Source organism: Brienomyrus brachyistius, chromosome 14, assembly GCF_023856365.1.
Source record: "Brienomyrus brachyistius isolate T26 chromosome 14, BBRACH_0.4, whole genome shotgun sequence".
Taxonomy (NCBI): domain Eukaryota; kingdom Metazoa; phylum Chordata; class Actinopteri; order Osteoglossiformes; family Mormyridae; genus Brienomyrus; species Brienomyrus brachyistius.
Window position 1 is genome coordinate 2,901,597 of NC_064546.1, and position 17,872 is coordinate 2,919,468.

At 40.4% G+C, this 17,872-nt stretch overlaps 3 protein-coding genes across 7 annotated transcripts; all 3 read right to left on the reverse strand.

The window, feature by feature from the left end:
* Window positions 1-2,782: 2,782 nt before the first annotated feature.
* Window positions 2,783-6,794, reverse strand: LOC125708130 (uncharacterized). Of its 5 annotated transcripts, none has more exons than XM_048975694.1 (5): window positions 6,287-6,794; window positions 5,347-5,414; window positions 4,482-4,553; window positions 3,967-4,053; window positions 2,783-3,717 (listed from the first exon to the last, which is right to left on the reverse strand). In XM_048975694.1, the coding sequence occupies exons 1-5, from the start codon at window positions 6,330-6,332 to the stop codon at window positions 3,178-3,180; spliced, it is 813 nt and encodes a 270-aa protein (XP_048831651.1). In that variant the 5' UTR covers window positions 6,333-6,794; the 3' UTR covers window positions 2,783-3,177. The 5 variants fall into 5 exon arrangements, with proteins under 5 accessions (XP_048831651.1, XP_048831650.1, XP_048831654.1 ...); XM_048975693.1 differs by having other exon boundaries at window positions 4,482-4,556; window positions 6,287-6,791; XM_048975697.1 differs by lacking the exon at window positions 6,287-6,794 and adding an exon at window positions 5,880-6,107.
* A 503-nt stretch (window positions 6,795-7,297) lies between these two features.
* On the reverse strand, window positions 7,298-12,421 carry LOC125707305 (heat shock protein HSP 90-alpha-like). The gene is made up of 11 exons (XM_048974352.1): window positions 12,226-12,421; window positions 10,839-10,988; window positions 10,343-10,709; window positions 10,038-10,171; window positions 9,624-9,935; window positions 9,319-9,484; window positions 9,030-9,220; window positions 8,738-8,885; window positions 8,338-8,606; window positions 7,914-8,247; window positions 7,298-7,781 (listed from the first exon to the last, which is right to left on the reverse strand). The coding sequence occupies exons 2-11, from the start codon at window positions 10,986-10,988 to the stop codon at window positions 7,669-7,671; spliced, it is 2,184 nt and encodes a 727-aa protein (XP_048830309.1). The 5' UTR covers window positions 12,226-12,421; the 3' UTR covers window positions 7,298-7,668.
* Window positions 12,422-13,015: 594 nt separating this feature from the next.
* On the reverse strand, window positions 13,016-17,398 carry LOC125707306 (heat shock protein HSP 90-alpha 1-like). Its single transcript, XM_048974353.1, has 11 exons — window positions 17,179-17,398; window positions 16,290-16,439; window positions 15,788-16,154; window positions 15,563-15,696; window positions 15,154-15,459; window positions 14,858-15,023; window positions 14,582-14,772; window positions 14,351-14,498; window positions 13,996-14,264; window positions 13,569-13,902; window positions 13,016-13,393 (listed from the first exon to the last, which is right to left on the reverse strand). The coding sequence occupies exons 2-11, from the start codon at window positions 16,437-16,439 to the stop codon at window positions 13,284-13,286; spliced, it is 2,175 nt and encodes a 724-aa protein (XP_048830310.1). The 5' UTR covers window positions 17,179-17,398; the 3' UTR covers window positions 13,016-13,283.
* Window positions 17,399-17,872: the final 474 nt, after the last annotated feature.

The window sequence follows — 17,872 nt, forward strand, 5'->3', positions numbered from 1 at the left end:
ATTTTATCATAGTTGAGTGTTATCCAGATCACGGTTTGATGGCAACTCCATTCTGTATTGGGAACTGAGCAGGATGGCAGTGAAGACTCTGAGGGCAAATAAGGAGGCATTCATTAGAGGAATCTGTGAGCCAGAGACACAACCTTCTATGGTCTAGTGACTCATATCCTACTTACAGAGGAGTCAAAGCATTTCTGCAAGTCCGAATCTGTTCCTCAGAGAGTTGCAGTCAGAGCGGATGATGAAATGGTCCTTATGGATGACACTGCAGTTGTGGCCTGCTGGGCTGGCTACTTTGAGCAGCTGTTTAAAGCTGATCCTCCAGCTAGGACATTGGGTCCACAGTTCTTGAGGCTGATCCTCCAATTAGCTGTGAACCACCCAATCTCACTGAGATTGCACAGGTGGTGAACCAGCTAGGGGTAGGGAAGGTTGCAGGGAACACTGGTGTTTGGAGTGAACTTCTCCAGACTAGTGGTAAGGCTGTCCTGGTATTGCAAGATGGGTGTCATCCAAACTGACTAGAAAATGGGACTTGTTTTCCCTATCTGCAAAGGGAAGAATGATCGCCTGGATTGCAGCAACTAGAGGGGGATAACACTGCCTTCAGTGTGGGGTAAGGCCCTTGCTAGGGTCATGCTTACCAGGATCCATGATCACTTGTTCACCAACCAGCAACCAGTGCAGTCTGATTCTATGCTTACGAAGTCTACTATCGAACGCATCCTAGTACTGAGGGATCTCATCGAGCACAAATGCAAATATTGGTGGTTTCTTTGCAGCCTTTGTGGACTTTTGTAAAACGCATAACACAGTTGATTGAGCTGCCTGTGGGACATCCAGAGACTTTGCAGGATTCCTCCAAGTTGCTGGACGTCATAGCCAGCCTGTACACTGGCACTGTGAGTGATGTGCAGAGTGGAGGCAGAACCTCTGCGATCCTCCCAGTTGACTGTGGCGTTCGTATGGACTATGTTCTTGCTCCTACTTTGTTCAATGCTTGCCTGGTCATGGGGTCCAGCAGCTGTGAGGCGTCTGTTGGTGAGAAAGATTCATTGATCATAAGTATGCTGCGATCTTCGCAGAGTCATTGGAGCCTCTTATCGGGGGTCTCAACAGAGTGAGCAAGGAGTCTGAGTGTCTTGGCTTATGAGTGTCCTAAATGAAAACCAAGATCCAAGCCTTTAATAACGTCTTAGGCACAACCACCAGCAGCATGTCGACCGCATTGAGAGGTTCACTTACCTGAGCAGTGACATTCATGTCTCTGGTGACAATTTCCTTGAAATAAGTAGATGGATTGGAGAGTATGGGGGTCATGAGCTCACTGGAAAGTGGTTAGTAGCATTCCTGATATCTTTGTAAGAGGACGAAGGTCCAAGTCTTTAAAGTCCTGGTGCTCCCTGTTTTGCTGTATGGCTGTGAGACATAGATGCTATCTGGTGACCTGAGATGAAGACTGGATTCCTTTAGCAGTGTCTCTCTTTTGAGAATCCTTGGGTACCGTTGGTTTGACTTTGTGTTAAATAAGCGGTTTCTCACAGAGTCCTAAATGAGGCACATTATCTGCATTGTGAGGGAAAGTCAATTACAGAACTATGGCCATATGGCATGTTTCCATGAGGATGATACGGCTTGCAGTATCCTCATTTCTGAGGACCTGAGTGGCTGGACCAGGCCAAAGAGATGCCCACATAACACCTGGCTGCAGCAGATTGACAGCCTTTTCCAAACTGCGTGTCGACCTGGGGGGTTGCCAACTGGGATCCCAAGGTGTTTTGTTGTGTGGTGGTTTTGCGACAACGTGTTGTACCAGTGCAAGCTAACCAACCTGGCCTGACCTTGGTGTTCAGGATGATTTTTTATGCAACTTAAGTCCATATCCTTCAATTTACACAATGAGAGTGTAGCTGCACACATCTATAATCTACATGCACCTTTTCCCAATTAAGAGGACCTACACAATGTCTGCTTCCAATGGCCGTACTTGGATACTGAGAAACTACTTGTCCTCATTTCCCAAGAAATGTGAAAACTTAACTATGCAGTAAATCAGTTCCGAATATTTCATCAAGAACAAGAAAGTGACCACAGCAAAACACCAAAAATGAGGGCACTTTCACCATCATATCGGCAATACCCTTTGCATCACAAACAGAAACCTATCTTTGCACAACCACCAGTGAACGGTTTAATTTTTAAATGGACTTATGTGGATTATTGTCAGTGAGGCAAATAGGTCAGTGTTAAGAAGATACAAACTAACCCTGCTTTATATTCATAATTAACAATGTTAGCCATCAATGTTTAATTATTAAAATTAGCTATATAAATAATCCAAAACGCCAATCATGAATATATTAACTAGTACAAACTTGAATACAAATTAAATAGCTGACTTCATAAAACATCTTTTCATTAATCAATGACACGTCAAATGCTATCAGTAGATCAGAGAACGGGCATATTCCATCTTTTGTGTAGAGAATCATCCAAAAAGGCACATACACAGTTTTCATTAAGCAGCAATCATATAGTTCATTCTGACCCATGCAAAATGTAGCTATATTCCAAAAGTAAATGTCTAATGTGTAATATTTTAATACTGAGTTATAATACAAGGAGTAACTGTGTCTACGTCTACCTAACAATAATCCACTGACTGCACAGCTACTCTGAGTTGTCTGCAGTCAGCTCCCAAGAAGTGTACTTAGTATCAGAATACACCTTAAAATAGCAACTAGACCAAATTAACTGTTGAACAGAAATGATACCAATAATGGACATTTTAAGTGCAATTTTTATTTACACACCACAGCAAATATTTACATTCACCATGACAGACAAAATTCAAAACTGTGGTTGAGCAAACTTATGTACATGGAGGGGGAGAAAAGGAAGCACTGAAGGTACACTAGTGCTTCTTCAGTCCAGCAGCTAAGATCCATCCTTCCTTAGACTGTCCTGTGCAAGTGAGCAAGTGTGACTAGTCAATAGCAGGACATTAGCATGTAAGATGCATACTGCCAGTGACCAGTGAACACTGTTGGCTTGGCTGTGCTTTTTTGTCTGAGCAGGTATTATACCCACTCGTCAAGACCGTGAGCAGTTTTTAAATGGGGCCTGAAGGATTTGCCAGGGAAAAAACAAACCTCTCTATCCCTTTCTTTCGCTGGCTCACAGCGATAGTGGGCCCAGCTCCATGTCTACAACACGCTGCCTCTTCCTTAGGCCACGCTCCCCCACCTCAGCTCCAGGGAGACACGATTTACGTTTGGGAAAGATCTCAAGAAAGGAAGGGCTCTCTCCATGCTGTCTGTAAAGTCCGGTCTGGCGGGAAGGACTCCCAAGTAGCCCGAGAGGGGTTGCCCCCACGTAGGAAATCGCAGGTGTGCAGAGTGGCGATTCAGTGTGCACACCAGAGTCTACAGGTGTCTCTACACCAATCTGGGGCATTGCGGCCCGTGGGGACAGGAGGCCAGGGTCACCCATGCGTACTTCAGAGTCACTGGATGACTTCATCTGAACATCTGCAGGGGGCAGTGCCACCACGTTAGGCCTGGCCACGCACTTCCTAGCATCCTTAGGGAATGAAGCAAAATTGGTATTCCCTCTGCGACACCTGCTCCGGAGCTTGGAAACTCCCTGCCTCATCATTCGAGGCTCATCATCTGACATCTCAGAGTCTTCTGAACTCCCATCATATGGGTCCAGGGACTGGAATGATACAAGTATGTCACAAGGCACTCCTAGGATAGACACACACCAGGGACACAGCAGCAGTGACCCATTACGTAGCAAGAATGTGGATGAGCAGATGTGGATAGTTGAGTATAAAGGAGTCAGTCAAAGAGTACTTGGTTGGTAGAAACAAAATCTTGGTCTGGATTTTCTCTTTATCCACCTCTGATAATTGGGGTCACAAAAAAGGCAGTCTAATCTAGTCAGAGACTGATTCCCACTCACGATTAGATGGTGCCTCCCTGCTGGCTTCTGTGCACATGTCAGCATTTTCCGGGGAGGTCCACTCTTGTGTCTAGTAGAGACACGTCCCTACACATAAACAATCATAGGGGTGGGAAATCACTAAATATACTGTGAAAAATCAAAAACGAGGACCAGTAAATTCATTTTATACTTCTAATGCACAGACAAGCACTATGAGTTTACAGACAACCTGAACTATTTTATCCAAACAAAGTCTATAGTAAAAAAATCTTGCCTAGCAAAAACATTTCCAGTATTCGGCACGCCAAAAAGTTACTATAAAGGCCAGAAAAAAAAAAATCCCAAAAGACACATTATAGTAAAATGCAGAACTACTGCCAAACCAAAGTGAAGGAAGAACTCAACTTCATCATCAGGTCTCTGTTTAGTTTTTCCAAAATGGTGACACATATTCTGTCACACTAAGTGAACACTATTTTAAGTTTTGCCAAATGAGTAACTGATTGGATTAGGTTTCTCTGCTGAAACCGTACCTTGCTGCTTGTGTCAGACCACCTTGGACTCGTGTCTGACCCTGAATCGGTACTGGATTCCACTTTGCACATCTCCTGGGACAAAAGAAGTAGAATTAAACAAGAGACAACAAAGTGTACTTTACACATAATGTAACCTGAAGCATCATTATTTTTGGAAAAAATAGAAGAAAATACAAAAACCTGATAGGCCTACAGCTGTGAACTGGAACATCTTTAATTTGAATTATTAGTCGGTAAATAAAGCGACTTTAAACGAATCATCTTGGCCCAATATTTCAGGATTTTTGGCTTAACCCTGAAGCAGGTTATTGTATTACTCAAAACTATTTTCAGTAATACTTAATTTGGCACAAATAATAAAGCATTATGCTATTACTTATGTATTAACTGACCACAGACTAAGTCTTAGTTACATACTGATCTCATGTTAATTCATCATTAATGAATAGTGACGCACGTTTTATCTCAAGCAGTTACTATATTTTTTACTATCTGTTAATTCTGAAAACCTTCATGAACTACTGAAGGACCAAGTAAGGAATAACAAGTTTATACTGATCTCATATCTGTTCATCATTAATGAATCATGATGCATCTTTTATCCCAAGCAGTTACTCTATTTGTTACTATATCTGTTAATTCTGTAAACCTTTGTGAACTACTGAAGGAACTGCTGAAGAAACAAGTAATGAATAAAACAAGAGAAATACTGATCTCTTGTTTGTTCATCATTAATGAATCGTGACACATCTTTTATATCAAGTAGCAACTATATTTGTTCATAATGTGTACTTCAATAGTAACTTAATTACTACTAAAGTATTTGTGACCCGTCAAATAAAGTGTTAACCCATTTTCTTACCATATATTTGAAAGCTAGCCTATCCACGCTGCTGGAGCATCTCTGAGCATCTTTACAATCTCGAAATCCTGCAAACAAGGAGAAAATTCGACAAGTTCACACAGCAGTAGTAGTAAGATAACTGAAAATAAGTCACAAGCGTCTCCAGTCATTCTCTTAAATGACAAGAGAGAATTTAGTTTAATTTTGCCAGTTATGCGCCTAAAACTTGTCGAGGTTGACTAAAAAAAATAACTTTCAGAATGGTGAAATATTATTTTACCACCATCTAGTGCACGAAAACATCTTTCATGTTTTCCCGTTGCTGAAACGTAAATGGCGACATATACATTTTGCAATTTTTATAAAGGGTGATTGAAACGAAGTAAGAAAATCACACACAGTGTTTTTCCTACTTCTTTCGTATTCCTCCATGCAAGAAAGTAAATAGCGCACTCCCTGAGTAACTCCACGTCGTAAAGTGTTAAATAAGTGATTATAATCAGTATGAATTTTGAATCTGTACAAGGATACACTTGTATGGCCAAACGCACATTTCTCACCCAGCCCTTTGCCACGATCCCCGCACCTGCGACCCCCAGACTTAACGCCCTTTTTAAGCAAACACTTCGACTGCCAGTTAATCAAGCGTTAACATGACACGTCCCGCTTGAAAACATTACAATATATTTCCAAATACGATTACCATAAAAAAGCAAACTGACTACAACTACATAAAACCTGACCTAACGGCTGTTTTTATATTGTAAAAGCAGCTTGAACAATTCCGGGTAAAGAAAAAACGATGACATATTTCTTATATCATGCAACAGAAACAAAATGTAAAGAATATTTTTAAAGTACTGCTTCTATAAGAAGAAAATGTCAAGGCTCGCTGAGCTCAGAATAAGTGCCCTAAACATTAAAATGAGAAAATACATGTATGTTTCTTTTTTTTTACCTTGCAGCGTCTGTTCCTGCCTTCTCTTTTTTCGTCTTGTCGACATTCTGCAGTTCGCACGTCTCTCTGTTTTGCTGCCCCCTCCGGGCTAATAAAGAACACGCGCAGAAATTTAGCCCATTAATTATATTCGCTCAATTGTGATATTCCAGGTTTTATTTCCAATAACGCAATAAGACTTTAGTATTGCCTTTTTTCCCCTTACGTTTTAACAACTGTTTTAGTTATATAATATGGATAATCCTATTGACCCATGCTTTGGGGTTTAAGCTCCATCCCACCCCACCCCTGACCAGGATAGATGGTGGATGGAGTACTGAATATCAGGCTAGATATTAGCAGGCCTTACCTTGTCCGTCAACAAACTGAATCATCTAAGTGGCGTGAGGTTTAATAGCCACTTTTTACTGTATGGCAAATAGAGAATGGTAGACATAACAAAGGCCGATCAATCATCATTTTAAATGATCTACATGTAGTGTAATACTTGTACATAAATACGTATTTTATGTTGTGTTGTCACCAAGTATGCATTTTTAACCAATTAATGATATATGTAACTGCTATTCAAAAATGTTTAAACTATAGCCTTTGGAATTTCATGATTAGCTAGCTGGGCAATCTAGAGAAAAGCACATCTGACCCATTAACTTTAATCCACAGATCATTTTCCAGCAGCTTATCCCAGTCACAGATAAGGTGAAGTTACCTTTTGCCTAATAGAGGGTCTAGTATTAAATGTATATATATATATACACACACACACAATATGCCTTAAGATTTGGTCATTCTTCTTTCAGCAGTAACTGCACAACATACACATCGTGTACCAATGTTAAATGCAATTTTAAAAACCAAGTTCTTTTAAAATTACCATTAAGACCATGGTAAGAAATACCATTTCCACTGCAGAATCCACAAACTCAGCTAAGGTCTGTACCACAGACCTAGTTCAAAAATGGACTAACCTTTCAACAGTAGCTCTTATAAGAAATGGAGCAATACCAAATCTTGCTAGATATGCAATCTTTATTTTCTTCTCACAGGTAAACGACTTCATGTTTGAACCAGGAAACATTTCAAAAACAGTATTTATATGACTGGAGGTGGGAACCGCCCATTCGACAATCTACTAGCTATATTCCAGTAAACTAATGCATCTTGAAATAAAAGGCACCAGAAAATACAACAGTGACACTTTTATTAACTTTGAAGTTAACATTTAAATGTTAGGTAAAGAAACTGGAATGTAGATAAATACAAAATTATGTAACAAAGGGAAACATGAAAAAAAAAAAAAAATTCACATTACATTTTAAATTGGAAAAAATCAGGACGGGACAATTTACATTTGGATTAAACACATTGAGTTTATGGAATCATTAGTCAACTTCTTCCATCCTGGATGCGTCATCTCCCCCTTCCAGTGGGGGCATGTCTTCAATATTAGCACCACCTGTTTCAGCTTCTGTAGACATGTCATCCTCATCAATTCCTGGAGAGACGCAATACAGTTTAATTGTGGCAAATACTGGACTTTAAGGATAAATGATACACAATCAACCATATGGCGCTGATGAAAATGCAACTCCTTTAAAAACCTACTGAAATAGCAATTAAGACTCACCCAGCCCAAGTTTGATCATTCTGTAGATGCGGTTCGAGTGAGTCTGTGGGTCATCCAGTGTGAACCCAGATGACAGCAGGGCAGTCTCAAAGAGCAGGATCACCAAATCCTTCACAGACTTGTCATTCCTGTCAGCCTCAGCCTTCTGCCTGAGTGTCTCGATAATGGGGTGCTCAGGGTTGACCTCCAGATGTTTCTTGGCTGCCATGTAGCCCATAGTGGAGTTGTCCCTTAGTGCCTGTGCTTTCATGATCCTCTCCATGTTGGCAGTCCAGCCATATGTGCTGGTAACAATGCAGCATGGAGAAGAGACCAATCGGTTGGACACAGTGACCTATATTAGGAGGGAAAAGCAAGTTTTTAAATTCTTCCATAAATCTCATTTTGTACAGTGAAACAGTATTTGGCCAATAGGCAATCTCACCTTCTCCACTTTCTTCTCCAGGATGTCTTTCATTATCTTGCAGAGATTCTCAAACTGGGCTTTCTTTTCTTCCTGCTTCTTTTTCTCATCCTCATCTTCAGGCAGCTCCAGGCCTTCTTTTGTTACAGACACCAAATTCTTCCCCTCAAACTCCTTAAGTTGCTGGACGCAGTACTCATCAATGGGCTCAATCATGTAGACAACTTCAAGGCCAGCCTTACGAAGGCGTTCAACGAAGGCGGAGTTGGCCACCTGATCTTTAGTCTCGCCTACAAAAAAAAAAATGTGATTAGAACATCCACAGTACTAAAATTAAAACAAAAACTAAAATTTACATTTTGTATCACTCAATTTAGGTACTTTCCCTTAGGTACTTAAGTATGCTGGGAACACATCTTACCTGTGATGTAATAGATGTGCTTCTGATTCTCCTTCATGCGTGTGACATAGTCTTTGAGGGAGACCATCTCATCACCAGAAGCAGATGTGTAGTACCTCAGGAGCTCAGACAACTTCTTGCGGTTCTGAGAGTCTTCATGTATTCCAAGCTGAAATTAAACAAATAAGCCTTTAATTCCTTTGAATTACAGCCCCTTATGCAATAATTCAAATGCAATAAGTGGAGTCTTTTTATAAAAAAAAAAAAAAAAAAAGATTAGACATTTCGTCTATTATACAGCAGATCATCTCACCTTTATATTTTTGGAGAACTGTTCGTAGTATTTTTTGTAGTTGTCTTTATCCTCCGAGAGCTCCGTAAACAGCTCTAAGCACTTTTTCACCAGGTTTTTACGGATGACCTTCAGGATCTTGCTCTGTTGCAGCATCTCTCTTGAGATATTCAGGGGAAGGTCCTCGGAATCCACAACACCTTTGATGAAATCTGTCAGGGGGAGGGTTAAAAGAATTCAGCATTTGAAGACATTTTCTTGGGCTCTTATGGACATGATATAAACACAAATAAGTCTACAAGCAACTTACTGAGGTATTCAGGGATAAGTTCGTCACAGTTATCCATGATGAAGACCCTGCGCACATAGAGCTTGATATTGTTCTTCTTCTTCTTGTTTTCAAACAGGTCGAAAGGAGCACGCTTGGGTACAAACAGCAGGGCCCTGAACTCAAGCTGGCCCTCAACCGAGAAGTGCTGTGGTGAGGAAACAAGACATGCAACTTAGAAAACGAGAACAGACAAACCTGAAAGGCCAGGGCTCATTTAGCAGGACAGCACTTTGAGTGTAACCGCACTGTGCAAGATACAAGATCAACTGTCAGTCACAACTCACCTTTACAGCCAAGTGGTCTTCCCAGTCATTGGTGAGGCTCTTGTAGAATTCACCATATTCGTCATTAGTGATATCATCAGGGTTCCTTGTCCAAATGGGCTTTGTTTTGTTCAGCTCTTCCTTGTCGATATACTTCTCCTTGATCTTTTTCTTCTTCTTGTCAGTGCTCTTCTTTTCATCTTCCTCCTCATCAGAACCTACATCCTCAATCTCTGGTTTGTCTTCCTCTGTCTCTTTTTCCTCTTTTTCTCCCTTATCCTTCTCTTCCTCTGCCTCATCATCGCTGACTTCCTTGTCACGTTCCTTTTCCACCTGAGGGAAGGGAATATGGTTAATTTAATGGCAGAGAAGAGTCTGGAAACATTACATTAGCAGCATTATTGTAAGTTTAACAGCATCCATGGCACCACTTACAAATAGTGTGATGGGGTACCCAATGAACTGGGAGTGCTTCTTCACGATGTCTTTCACCCTGCGGTCTTCAAGGTATTCCGTTTGGTCATCCTTCAGATGCAGAATCACCTTTGTGCCCCGTCCCAAAGGTTCAGCTAATGGGCAAGCAGGTATTAGGTCAGTTAAGTAATCAGTTTCCTTGATTTTTCGTTAATTTTTGAAATGCTTTGACCTTTGTACGAAACATTTTACTCGCACCGTTAAAAGTAAAATATGCTAGCTGAATTAAAATTCTTAATTATAACTTAGTCAAAGTTCATTCTTACAATTGTCCACTTTGACTGTGAAGGAACCTCCAGCAGAGGACTCCCAGGCGTACTGCTCATCATCGTTGTGTTTGGTGATGACAGTTACTTTCTCTGCCACCAGGTAAGCAGAGTAGAAGCCCACACCAAACTGGCCAATCATGGAGATGTCAGCTCCAGCCTGCAGGGCTTCCATGAAGGCCTTGGTTCCTGACTTGGCAATCGTACCCAGGTTGTTGATCAAGTCAGCTTTAGTCATCCCAATACCAGTGTCAATGAGAGTCAAGGTACGCTCCTCTTTGTTGGGAATTATATCAATCTTGAGATCTTTTCCAGTGTCCAGTTTAGATGGTTCTGTAAGACTTTCATACCGGATTTTGTCAAGTGCCTAGAACAGCAAAAAAAAAAAAAAACCTCAGAACTTCTAATCCCCACAAAATCTGACTGAAAATCCATTTCACCACTTCTAAACACAAATTAAGTCATTTTAATATTTATAATTTCCCAATATACTCACATCTGACGAGTTGGAGATAATCTCCCTGAGGAAGATCTCTTTGTTAGAATAAAAGGTGTTGATAATCAAGGACATTAGCTGGGCAATCTCTGCCTGGAAGGCAAAGGTCTCCACCTCATCCTCCATGGGCTGATCCTGTGGTTCAGGCATCTAAATAAATGGATTAAATAATTTTCGAATCAAACCTCTGAGTCTAAATTTTATGCAATGATTTCTATCCCTTAGGCCACCACACCTATTAATTATGCCAGTCTTTTGTAATCAGATTTAAGATACAAAAAAAGACTGCATATATTAGCAGTTATACTTAACATTATCCCAGTTCCTGGACACATTGACGGGCTTTTAAGTTTCGAAATCTCACTGAAAGCATAAGGAACTCCTCGCCAAGATGCAAACTACAATATTGCCAGACGGGTAAAAAGCGACTTGTTTTCCTTCGGCCGATAAATACTTCTCGTAATCCGACCTTCCCCGTCATTAACATGTACTACTGGTCTTCCAAGTCTAGGCGTGACGTGACGGCATCCATGGACTTTTCTGGAAGTCGTACTCAATGAAGCCATGCGGCTCCCGAAAACGGTGGAATTGCGCCACCCGGCGGCTCACTCTGAACACTGCATTGTTCTAGAAACTACTAAACCGTCACCCGCGGTGAAGCAGAATGGCTCGCCAATTCATCGCCTTCGGAGAACGCGGACAGGCTTACAGCAGACCTGGGCCATACACGTGTCACTTAACTGCAATAAATCATATATCAAAAAGTATCGGAAACAACAGGCTATTAATTTATGAATAAGAAGCCAATACAACAGATGATCGTGTTAATTATTTAGGCAACTATTCTTAAAAAAAAAAAAACAAAGCAAACTTCGTAATACTACGGTTTTAAAAAATCGCAAGAGTTTTGAAAATAATAAAACATTGAGATTATAGCCAAACTACACAAATATTACGCAGCATCATATTTTGTAGCTGTATCCATGAGTCGTAATTATTATACACCAGTGCAGCCATAAATACAGCTATCAAATTCACATTAGTTTCAAGACCGTCCCACAATATGTAATGGACAGGGCACTCGTTAGGTTGCAGGTGCAGACAGCTAGCTAGCAACCCCATACAGGCTTACCAGTAAAACCCTAGTTAACGACAAATTCGGTTAAATCACTTTCGCAAAAGTTAATCTTTCTTACTGATTCTGCTAAATTATTAGACGATCACTCCTTCAAAAAATGGGTGATGGAATAGACTATCATTACTACCAAACCACATTAATAAAATTTTTTACAGTGGATGTGCCCAAATGACAGATCACCTCTCACAGGGACAATACATGCAAATTTAAAATAAAAGTTCGATGGGATGATCGTGATCACTTGCTTACCTTAAATGTGTGAATTAAACAACGCGAATTGGAAACCTTGACACCTCGCAATTCGAGCAAAATACTGCCAACAACACAGCGTACAAAGAAAAAAGACACGACATCCAACAGCTTCTTATACTATTCAGGCAGATAGTTCGAGAACAACCGGCGCTTCTAGAAACCTCTCGAAGGCTCTCTGTGAACCTAATGGGAGTCTGAGTTGCCCATCAAAGAGGACCGCCTTCCGGCGCATGCGCTTAGCTGTCGGCGCCGCTGGGAAGGCGGGCCCGAGGGCGTGGCATAAACCGCCCACGACGTTTAGCTACCTGTCCGGTGCCATGCTATGGAGGAATGAGCTGGGAAGGTGTTATCTGTTATAAGGGAATGGTCATTAAAGTATGTGAAAAACGCAAAAAAACAGAAAACGGGCTGGTCTTATTTTTTCCCCTTCATCTTCTGTAAACTAGTTCTGATGGGCTCATGCCATCACATAGCAGCATGCATTCTTCTGTATGGAGCGTGTAAGGCGATTAAATGAAAATGTAGTTTAGCCATAAATAAAAATGAATGAACAATCGTTCTAAAAGGTAGTAAGCTAACTAAATTATGACACATGACGTCCTGCATACATATTTATTAGCTGTGTATAAAATTGATCTCCTAGTTAAATGCTAGTTTTTCCTAGGATGAATAATTTAGTGTGGAGAATACGATGTAATTCTCCGAAGTTTTTATGGCATCAATAAAAGTTGTTTTGCTAGTTCGACTTTCTATTCGCGTTATTAACGAAGAAACAGATAACATAAGATTTGGCTTAATCATTATTTTATTGTAAATCATAACCATTCCATAATTTAAAAAAGAAAAAGAATCGAAGAATGCAAAAATATAGCTGTAGAACTTCATAATCTCCAAAAAGACATACGTATGCTTTCATTCGTTCAAGTATGTATGCATTGTGCGAATTCTACATTTAATTTTTCTGATAAGACAAGTAATATTTATATCTTTTAAAATATCTGAAAAATAAATCACATTTATTTAAGGATCATGCTTTGCCTTTCATTGCCAGCTACTTAATCGACTTCTTCCATTCGGGAAGTGTCATCGTCACCCTCCAGGACAGGCATGTCCTCATCACTGGGCTGACTGACATCTTCAATATGTGTATCCTCTTCATCTATTCCTGGAGATGAAAAAAAGAACCAAAAAAATTATGATACCCTCCAACTTGCGCTTTCTTTAATTACCCCTTAAGGCCGCCAAGTTAAGCTAGTAAATCAATTGCAGTGTAAAATGCAATGTAAAATATCCTATAAACACTTTAACTGTATTGAATGATGGACTTTATTAAAGCTTACCCAGGCCCAGTTTGATCATTCTGTAGATACGGTTTGCATGGGTCTGTGGGTCATCCAGTGTGAACCCAGATGACAGCAGGGCAGTCTCGAAGAGCAGGATCACCAAATCTTTTACAGCTTTCTCATTCTTGTCAGCCTCAGCCTTCTGCCTGAGTGTCTCAATAATGGGGTGCTCAGGGTTGACCTCCAGATGCTTCTTAGCTGTCATGTAGCCCATGGTGGAGTTATCACGCAGGGCTTGGGACTTCATGATCCTCTCCATGTTGGCAGTCCAGCCATACGTGCTAGTAACAATGCAGCATGGTGAGGCTACCAAACGATTTGACACTGCAACCTGAGAAGATGTTTAGAAAGGAATTCATTATTATCTCAGTAATATATTCAATTCGGGTGATATCTATTGAGAAAAATTTTGTAGATTAAATACCTTCTCAATTTTCTTGTCCAAAATGTCTTTCATAATCTTGCAGAGGTTCTCAAATTTGGACTTGAGCTCCTCCTGCTTCTTCTTCTCCTCATCATCTTCAGGTAGTTCTAGGCCCTCTTTGGTGACAGACACTAAATTCTTCCCATCATATTCCTTAAGTTGCTGGACGCAGTACTCATCAATGGGCTCAATCATGTAGACAACTTCAAGGCCAGCCTTACGAAGCCGTTCAACGAAGGCAGAGTTGGCCACCTGATCTTTGGTCTCACCTATGGAAGAAATAAGCATTAATGGTTAAGTAAGTCTTGGAACATTTGTTAAAATTGTATGACTTATTTGAGATAATATAATCTACCTGTGATATAGTAGATGTGCTTCTGGTTTTCCTTCATACGGGACACATACTCTTTCAGGGATACCATCTCATCAGCTGAACTGGATGTGTAATAATGCAATAGTTCAGACAGCTTCTTGCGGTTTTGGGAGTCTTCATGGATGCCCAGCTGGAGAAATAGAATCATTGTTAGCTAACTATGCAAGATAGTAGTGAATAGTTGGTATGTAGCAAGTTGTTTGAATTGCCCACCTTGATATTCTTGGAGAACTGTTCATAGAACTTCTTGTAGTTGTCCTTGTTCTCTGAGAGCTCAGTAAACAGCTCTAAGCACTTCTTCACCAGGTTTTTACGGATGACCTTCAAGATCTTGCTCTGTTGCAGCATCTCTCTTGAGATATTCAGTGGAAGGTCCTCAGAATCCACCACACCTTTGATGAAATCTGCCCAAAGAGAGAAAAGATTTAAATTATATCTGGTTCAAGATAACAAGGTATTACTTGCTGTGAAGAGGAAAAAGTCACTCACTGAGATATTCAGGTATTAGCTCTTCACAGTTGTCCATAATGAAGACTCTGCGTACATAGAGCTTGATGTTGTTTCTCTTCTTGCGATTCTCAAACAGATCAAAGGCAGCCCTTCTAGGCACAAATAAAAGGGCACGGAACTCCAACTGGCCCTCCACTGAGAAGTGCTGCAAAAGAAAGTCAAACATTTTGTAGATGATCATATGTAGGAAAGAACTAGCTTATATTGAAGGTGACGTACTTATAAACAATTTTTATGAGCAACTATTATCAAAATGAAACACAAGAAATCCTCACCTTGACAGCCAAATGGTCCTCCCAATCATTAGTTAAGCTCTTGTAAAATTCACCATATTCCTCATTGGTGATGTCATCCGGGTTGCGTGTCCAGATGGGCTTAGTCTTATTTAGCTCCTGTGCATCAATGTACTTTTCTTTTACCTTCTTCTTCCTCTTATTTTTTGACTGGTTTGTATCTTCATCCTCATCCGGGCCAACATCCTCGATCTGAGGCTTATCCTTCTCTGCTTCTGCTGTGTCCTTCACTTCCTCAGCAGCCTCTCCCTCATCCAAATCTACCTCCTTCTCACGCTGCTTCTCCACCTATTGAAAACACAGGAAATTTCTTGAAATCACAATCATTTTATTGTAGAATTGTTGGTTCCTGCTCACAAATATTTATTTCCTATTTGTTCTCAGCACTCACATAAAGAGTTATTGGGTAGCCAATGAACTGTGAGTGTTTCTTCACAGTCTCCTTGATACGCTTCTCTTCTGTGTACTCGATCTGATCTTCCTTCAGGTGGAGTATAACCTTGGTCCCACGACCAAGAGGCTGACCTGGAAACAATTGCAGTATAATGTGACCCAAACAGATGCTGATGATAATTTATATAAAAGTAGATATCATCATTTAGGTTGATTAACTTACTGTTGTCAGGTCTCACAGTGAAGGAGCCGCCCGCTGCCGATTCCCACGTATACTGCTCATCATCGTTGTGTTTGGTGATGACAGTTACTTTCTCTGCCACCAGGTAAGCAGAGTAGAAGCCCACACCAAACTGGCCAATCATGGAGATGTCAGCTCCAGCCTGCAGGGCTTCCATGAAGGCCTTGGTTCCTGACTTGGCAATCGTACCCAGGTTGTTGATCAAGTCAGCCTTGGTCATCCCAATACCAGTGTCTACTATAGTCAGTGTACGTGCTACTTGGTCAGGGATTATGTCAATCTTCAGGTCTTTACAAGACTCTAATCTGGAAGGATCAGTCAGACTTTCATATCTGATCTTGTCAAGAGCCTGTGTAAAATAGGGCAGTAATAATAAATAAATCATATTATAGTGGTTTAATTGAACCATTGCGCCATACCTAAGATTAAAGTACTTATATAGATTATGAACTTTTCAATGATCTTCATTTTTCAATATACTCACATCTGACGAGTTGGAGATAAGCTCCCTTAGGAAGATCTCTTTGTTAGAATAAAAGGTATTGATAATCAAGGACATCAGCTGGGCAATCTCTGCTTGGAAGGCAAAGGTCTCCACCTCCTCCTCCATGGGTTGGTTGGCTTTCTCTGGCATCTGTGTGAAGAGTTGACAGATATAAGTAATGCAACTTTTGGATATAAATTCCTATTATGCTTAGACAATCATTAATGAATTAAAAAGATTAAAAAGAGATGTCTGGCAGTGGAACATCATGACCACTAGAGGGGGACATATGGAACTCACAGCAGTGCACATGCACAAACTCCAAAGGCCTATTCTGTCCTAGCAAGAGGCTGGTTGCCCATTGTACGCTGCTCAGATTTCAGCAGCTGAAGTTGTGTAATATAAACCCATGCATCTCAGTACAAATTGCTTCAGAATACTTTAAGTAGTCATCCATTTAAAAAATTTTGGGCTGCTAAAGTCACGTTGTGAAATAAAAGCAATGCCTCTATATCTGTGTTTAAGACCTGACCAAATATTAGAAAAGTATGCCCTTCCTTCATGGAAGACCATATATGCCCACATCGAAAACAAAACCTAAGCTTAGCTGGTATTTCCATTATTTCTATATTTTTATGCATACACTTATTATTCAATGTCCATGCCTCCATGTCTCCTCTCTCTGTTAGAGAGGACGATGTAAACGATGTAATGTAAATGTAGGCTGTCTATACATCAATAAACTACCTGAATGCAGTGTTAATCAACAAAAACATATAAATAAAGTGCTTTTGCAAAATAACATAAATAAGGCAATGTCTCAAGGCAAGACACTGAGAGATTTGTACTGTAGTTCCTATGTATATCCTCTTTATGCCCAAAGTCTTACCTTTGCAGAGTGTGCTGGAAGAGTTGATATGTGTTCACTGGTTGTTTCTCTGTTTCTCACTTGATGCAGTTTGTAGAATCTTCTGAATCCTGCAGTCCACCGCCGCTTGTTTTATACTTGATGGACCTTCTAGTAACTCCCATGCAGAGAGTTCCAGAAGGAAGAGAAGCCTAAAGAAAACAACTGTGAACTGAAGGAGGACAGAAGTGTAGCTGCCCTTGTGTGCCCTTTTAGGGCTGTAGATTGACAGGGGGGCCTGCCAATCTGGCTCCTGTCACGAGTTTAGGCGTTTGGCTTGATATGTGTGGTGTCATAATGTGCTGTCTCTACACCGTAACCCTCCAGAATGTGCCAGAACATGGACAGCCTCCCTTAAATAAAGGAATTTCCAATTTATTTATTATGAAGGTTACAACTGATATACGAAATATTACTTTTAAATTGGCAGTGAGCTTGAGGGATTTGTTCCCAACCACTAGAACATGGACTATCTCCCTTAAATAGAGGAATTTCTAATTCATTACGAAGCTTTCATTTGTTATATGAAATATTACTTTTTAACTGGCAGTGAACTTGAGGGATTTGTTTTCAACCAATAACACATGGAACAAGCAGGTGTACTTGGTGTACTGTCAACGTCATAAAAGTATTATTAATAAACAGAACTTTAAAGATTCCACAGTAATATATTGAC

Excerpts from the sequence above, each read along its gene's own strand:
- LOC125708130 (XM_048975693.1), bottom strand. The coding sequence starts at position 6,332 with ATGTCGACAAGACGAAAAAAGAGAAGGCAGGAACAGACGCTGCAAG. Across the intron at positions 4,054-4,481 it reads GGTCTGACACAAGCAGCAAG|GGACGTGTCTCTACTAGACA; the intron begins GTACGGTTTCAG and ends GTTTATGTGTAG. Across the intron at positions 3,718-3,966 it reads CAGGGAGGCACCATCTAATC|TCCCTGGACCCATATGATGG; the intron begins GTGAGTGGGAAT and ends GTATCATTCCAG.
- LOC125707305 (XM_048974352.1), bottom strand. The coding sequence starts at position 10,988 with ATGCCTGAACCACAGGATCAGCCCATGGAGGATGAGGTGGAGACCTTT. Across the intron at positions 9,221-9,318 it reads ACTTATCCCTGAATACCTCA|ATTTCATCAAAGGTGTTGTG; the intron begins GTAAGTTGCTTG and ends TCCCCCTGACAG. Across the intron at positions 8,607-8,737 it reads GCACATCTATTACATCACAG|GCGAGACTAAAGATCAGGTG; the intron begins GTAAGATGTGTT and ends TTTTTTTTGTAG.
- LOC125707306 (XM_048974353.1), bottom strand. The coding sequence starts at position 16,439 with ATGCCAGAGAAAGCCAACCAACCCATGGAGGAGGAGGTGGAGACCTTT. Across the intron at positions 13,903-13,995 it reads TGGACAAGAAAATTGAGAAG|GTTGCAGTGTCAAATCGTTT; the intron begins GTATTTAATCTA and ends ACATCTTCTCAG. Across the intron at positions 13,394-13,568 it reads AATGATCAAACTGGGCCTGG|GAATAGATGAAGAGGATACA; the intron begins GTAAGCTTTAAT and ends TTTCATCTCCAG.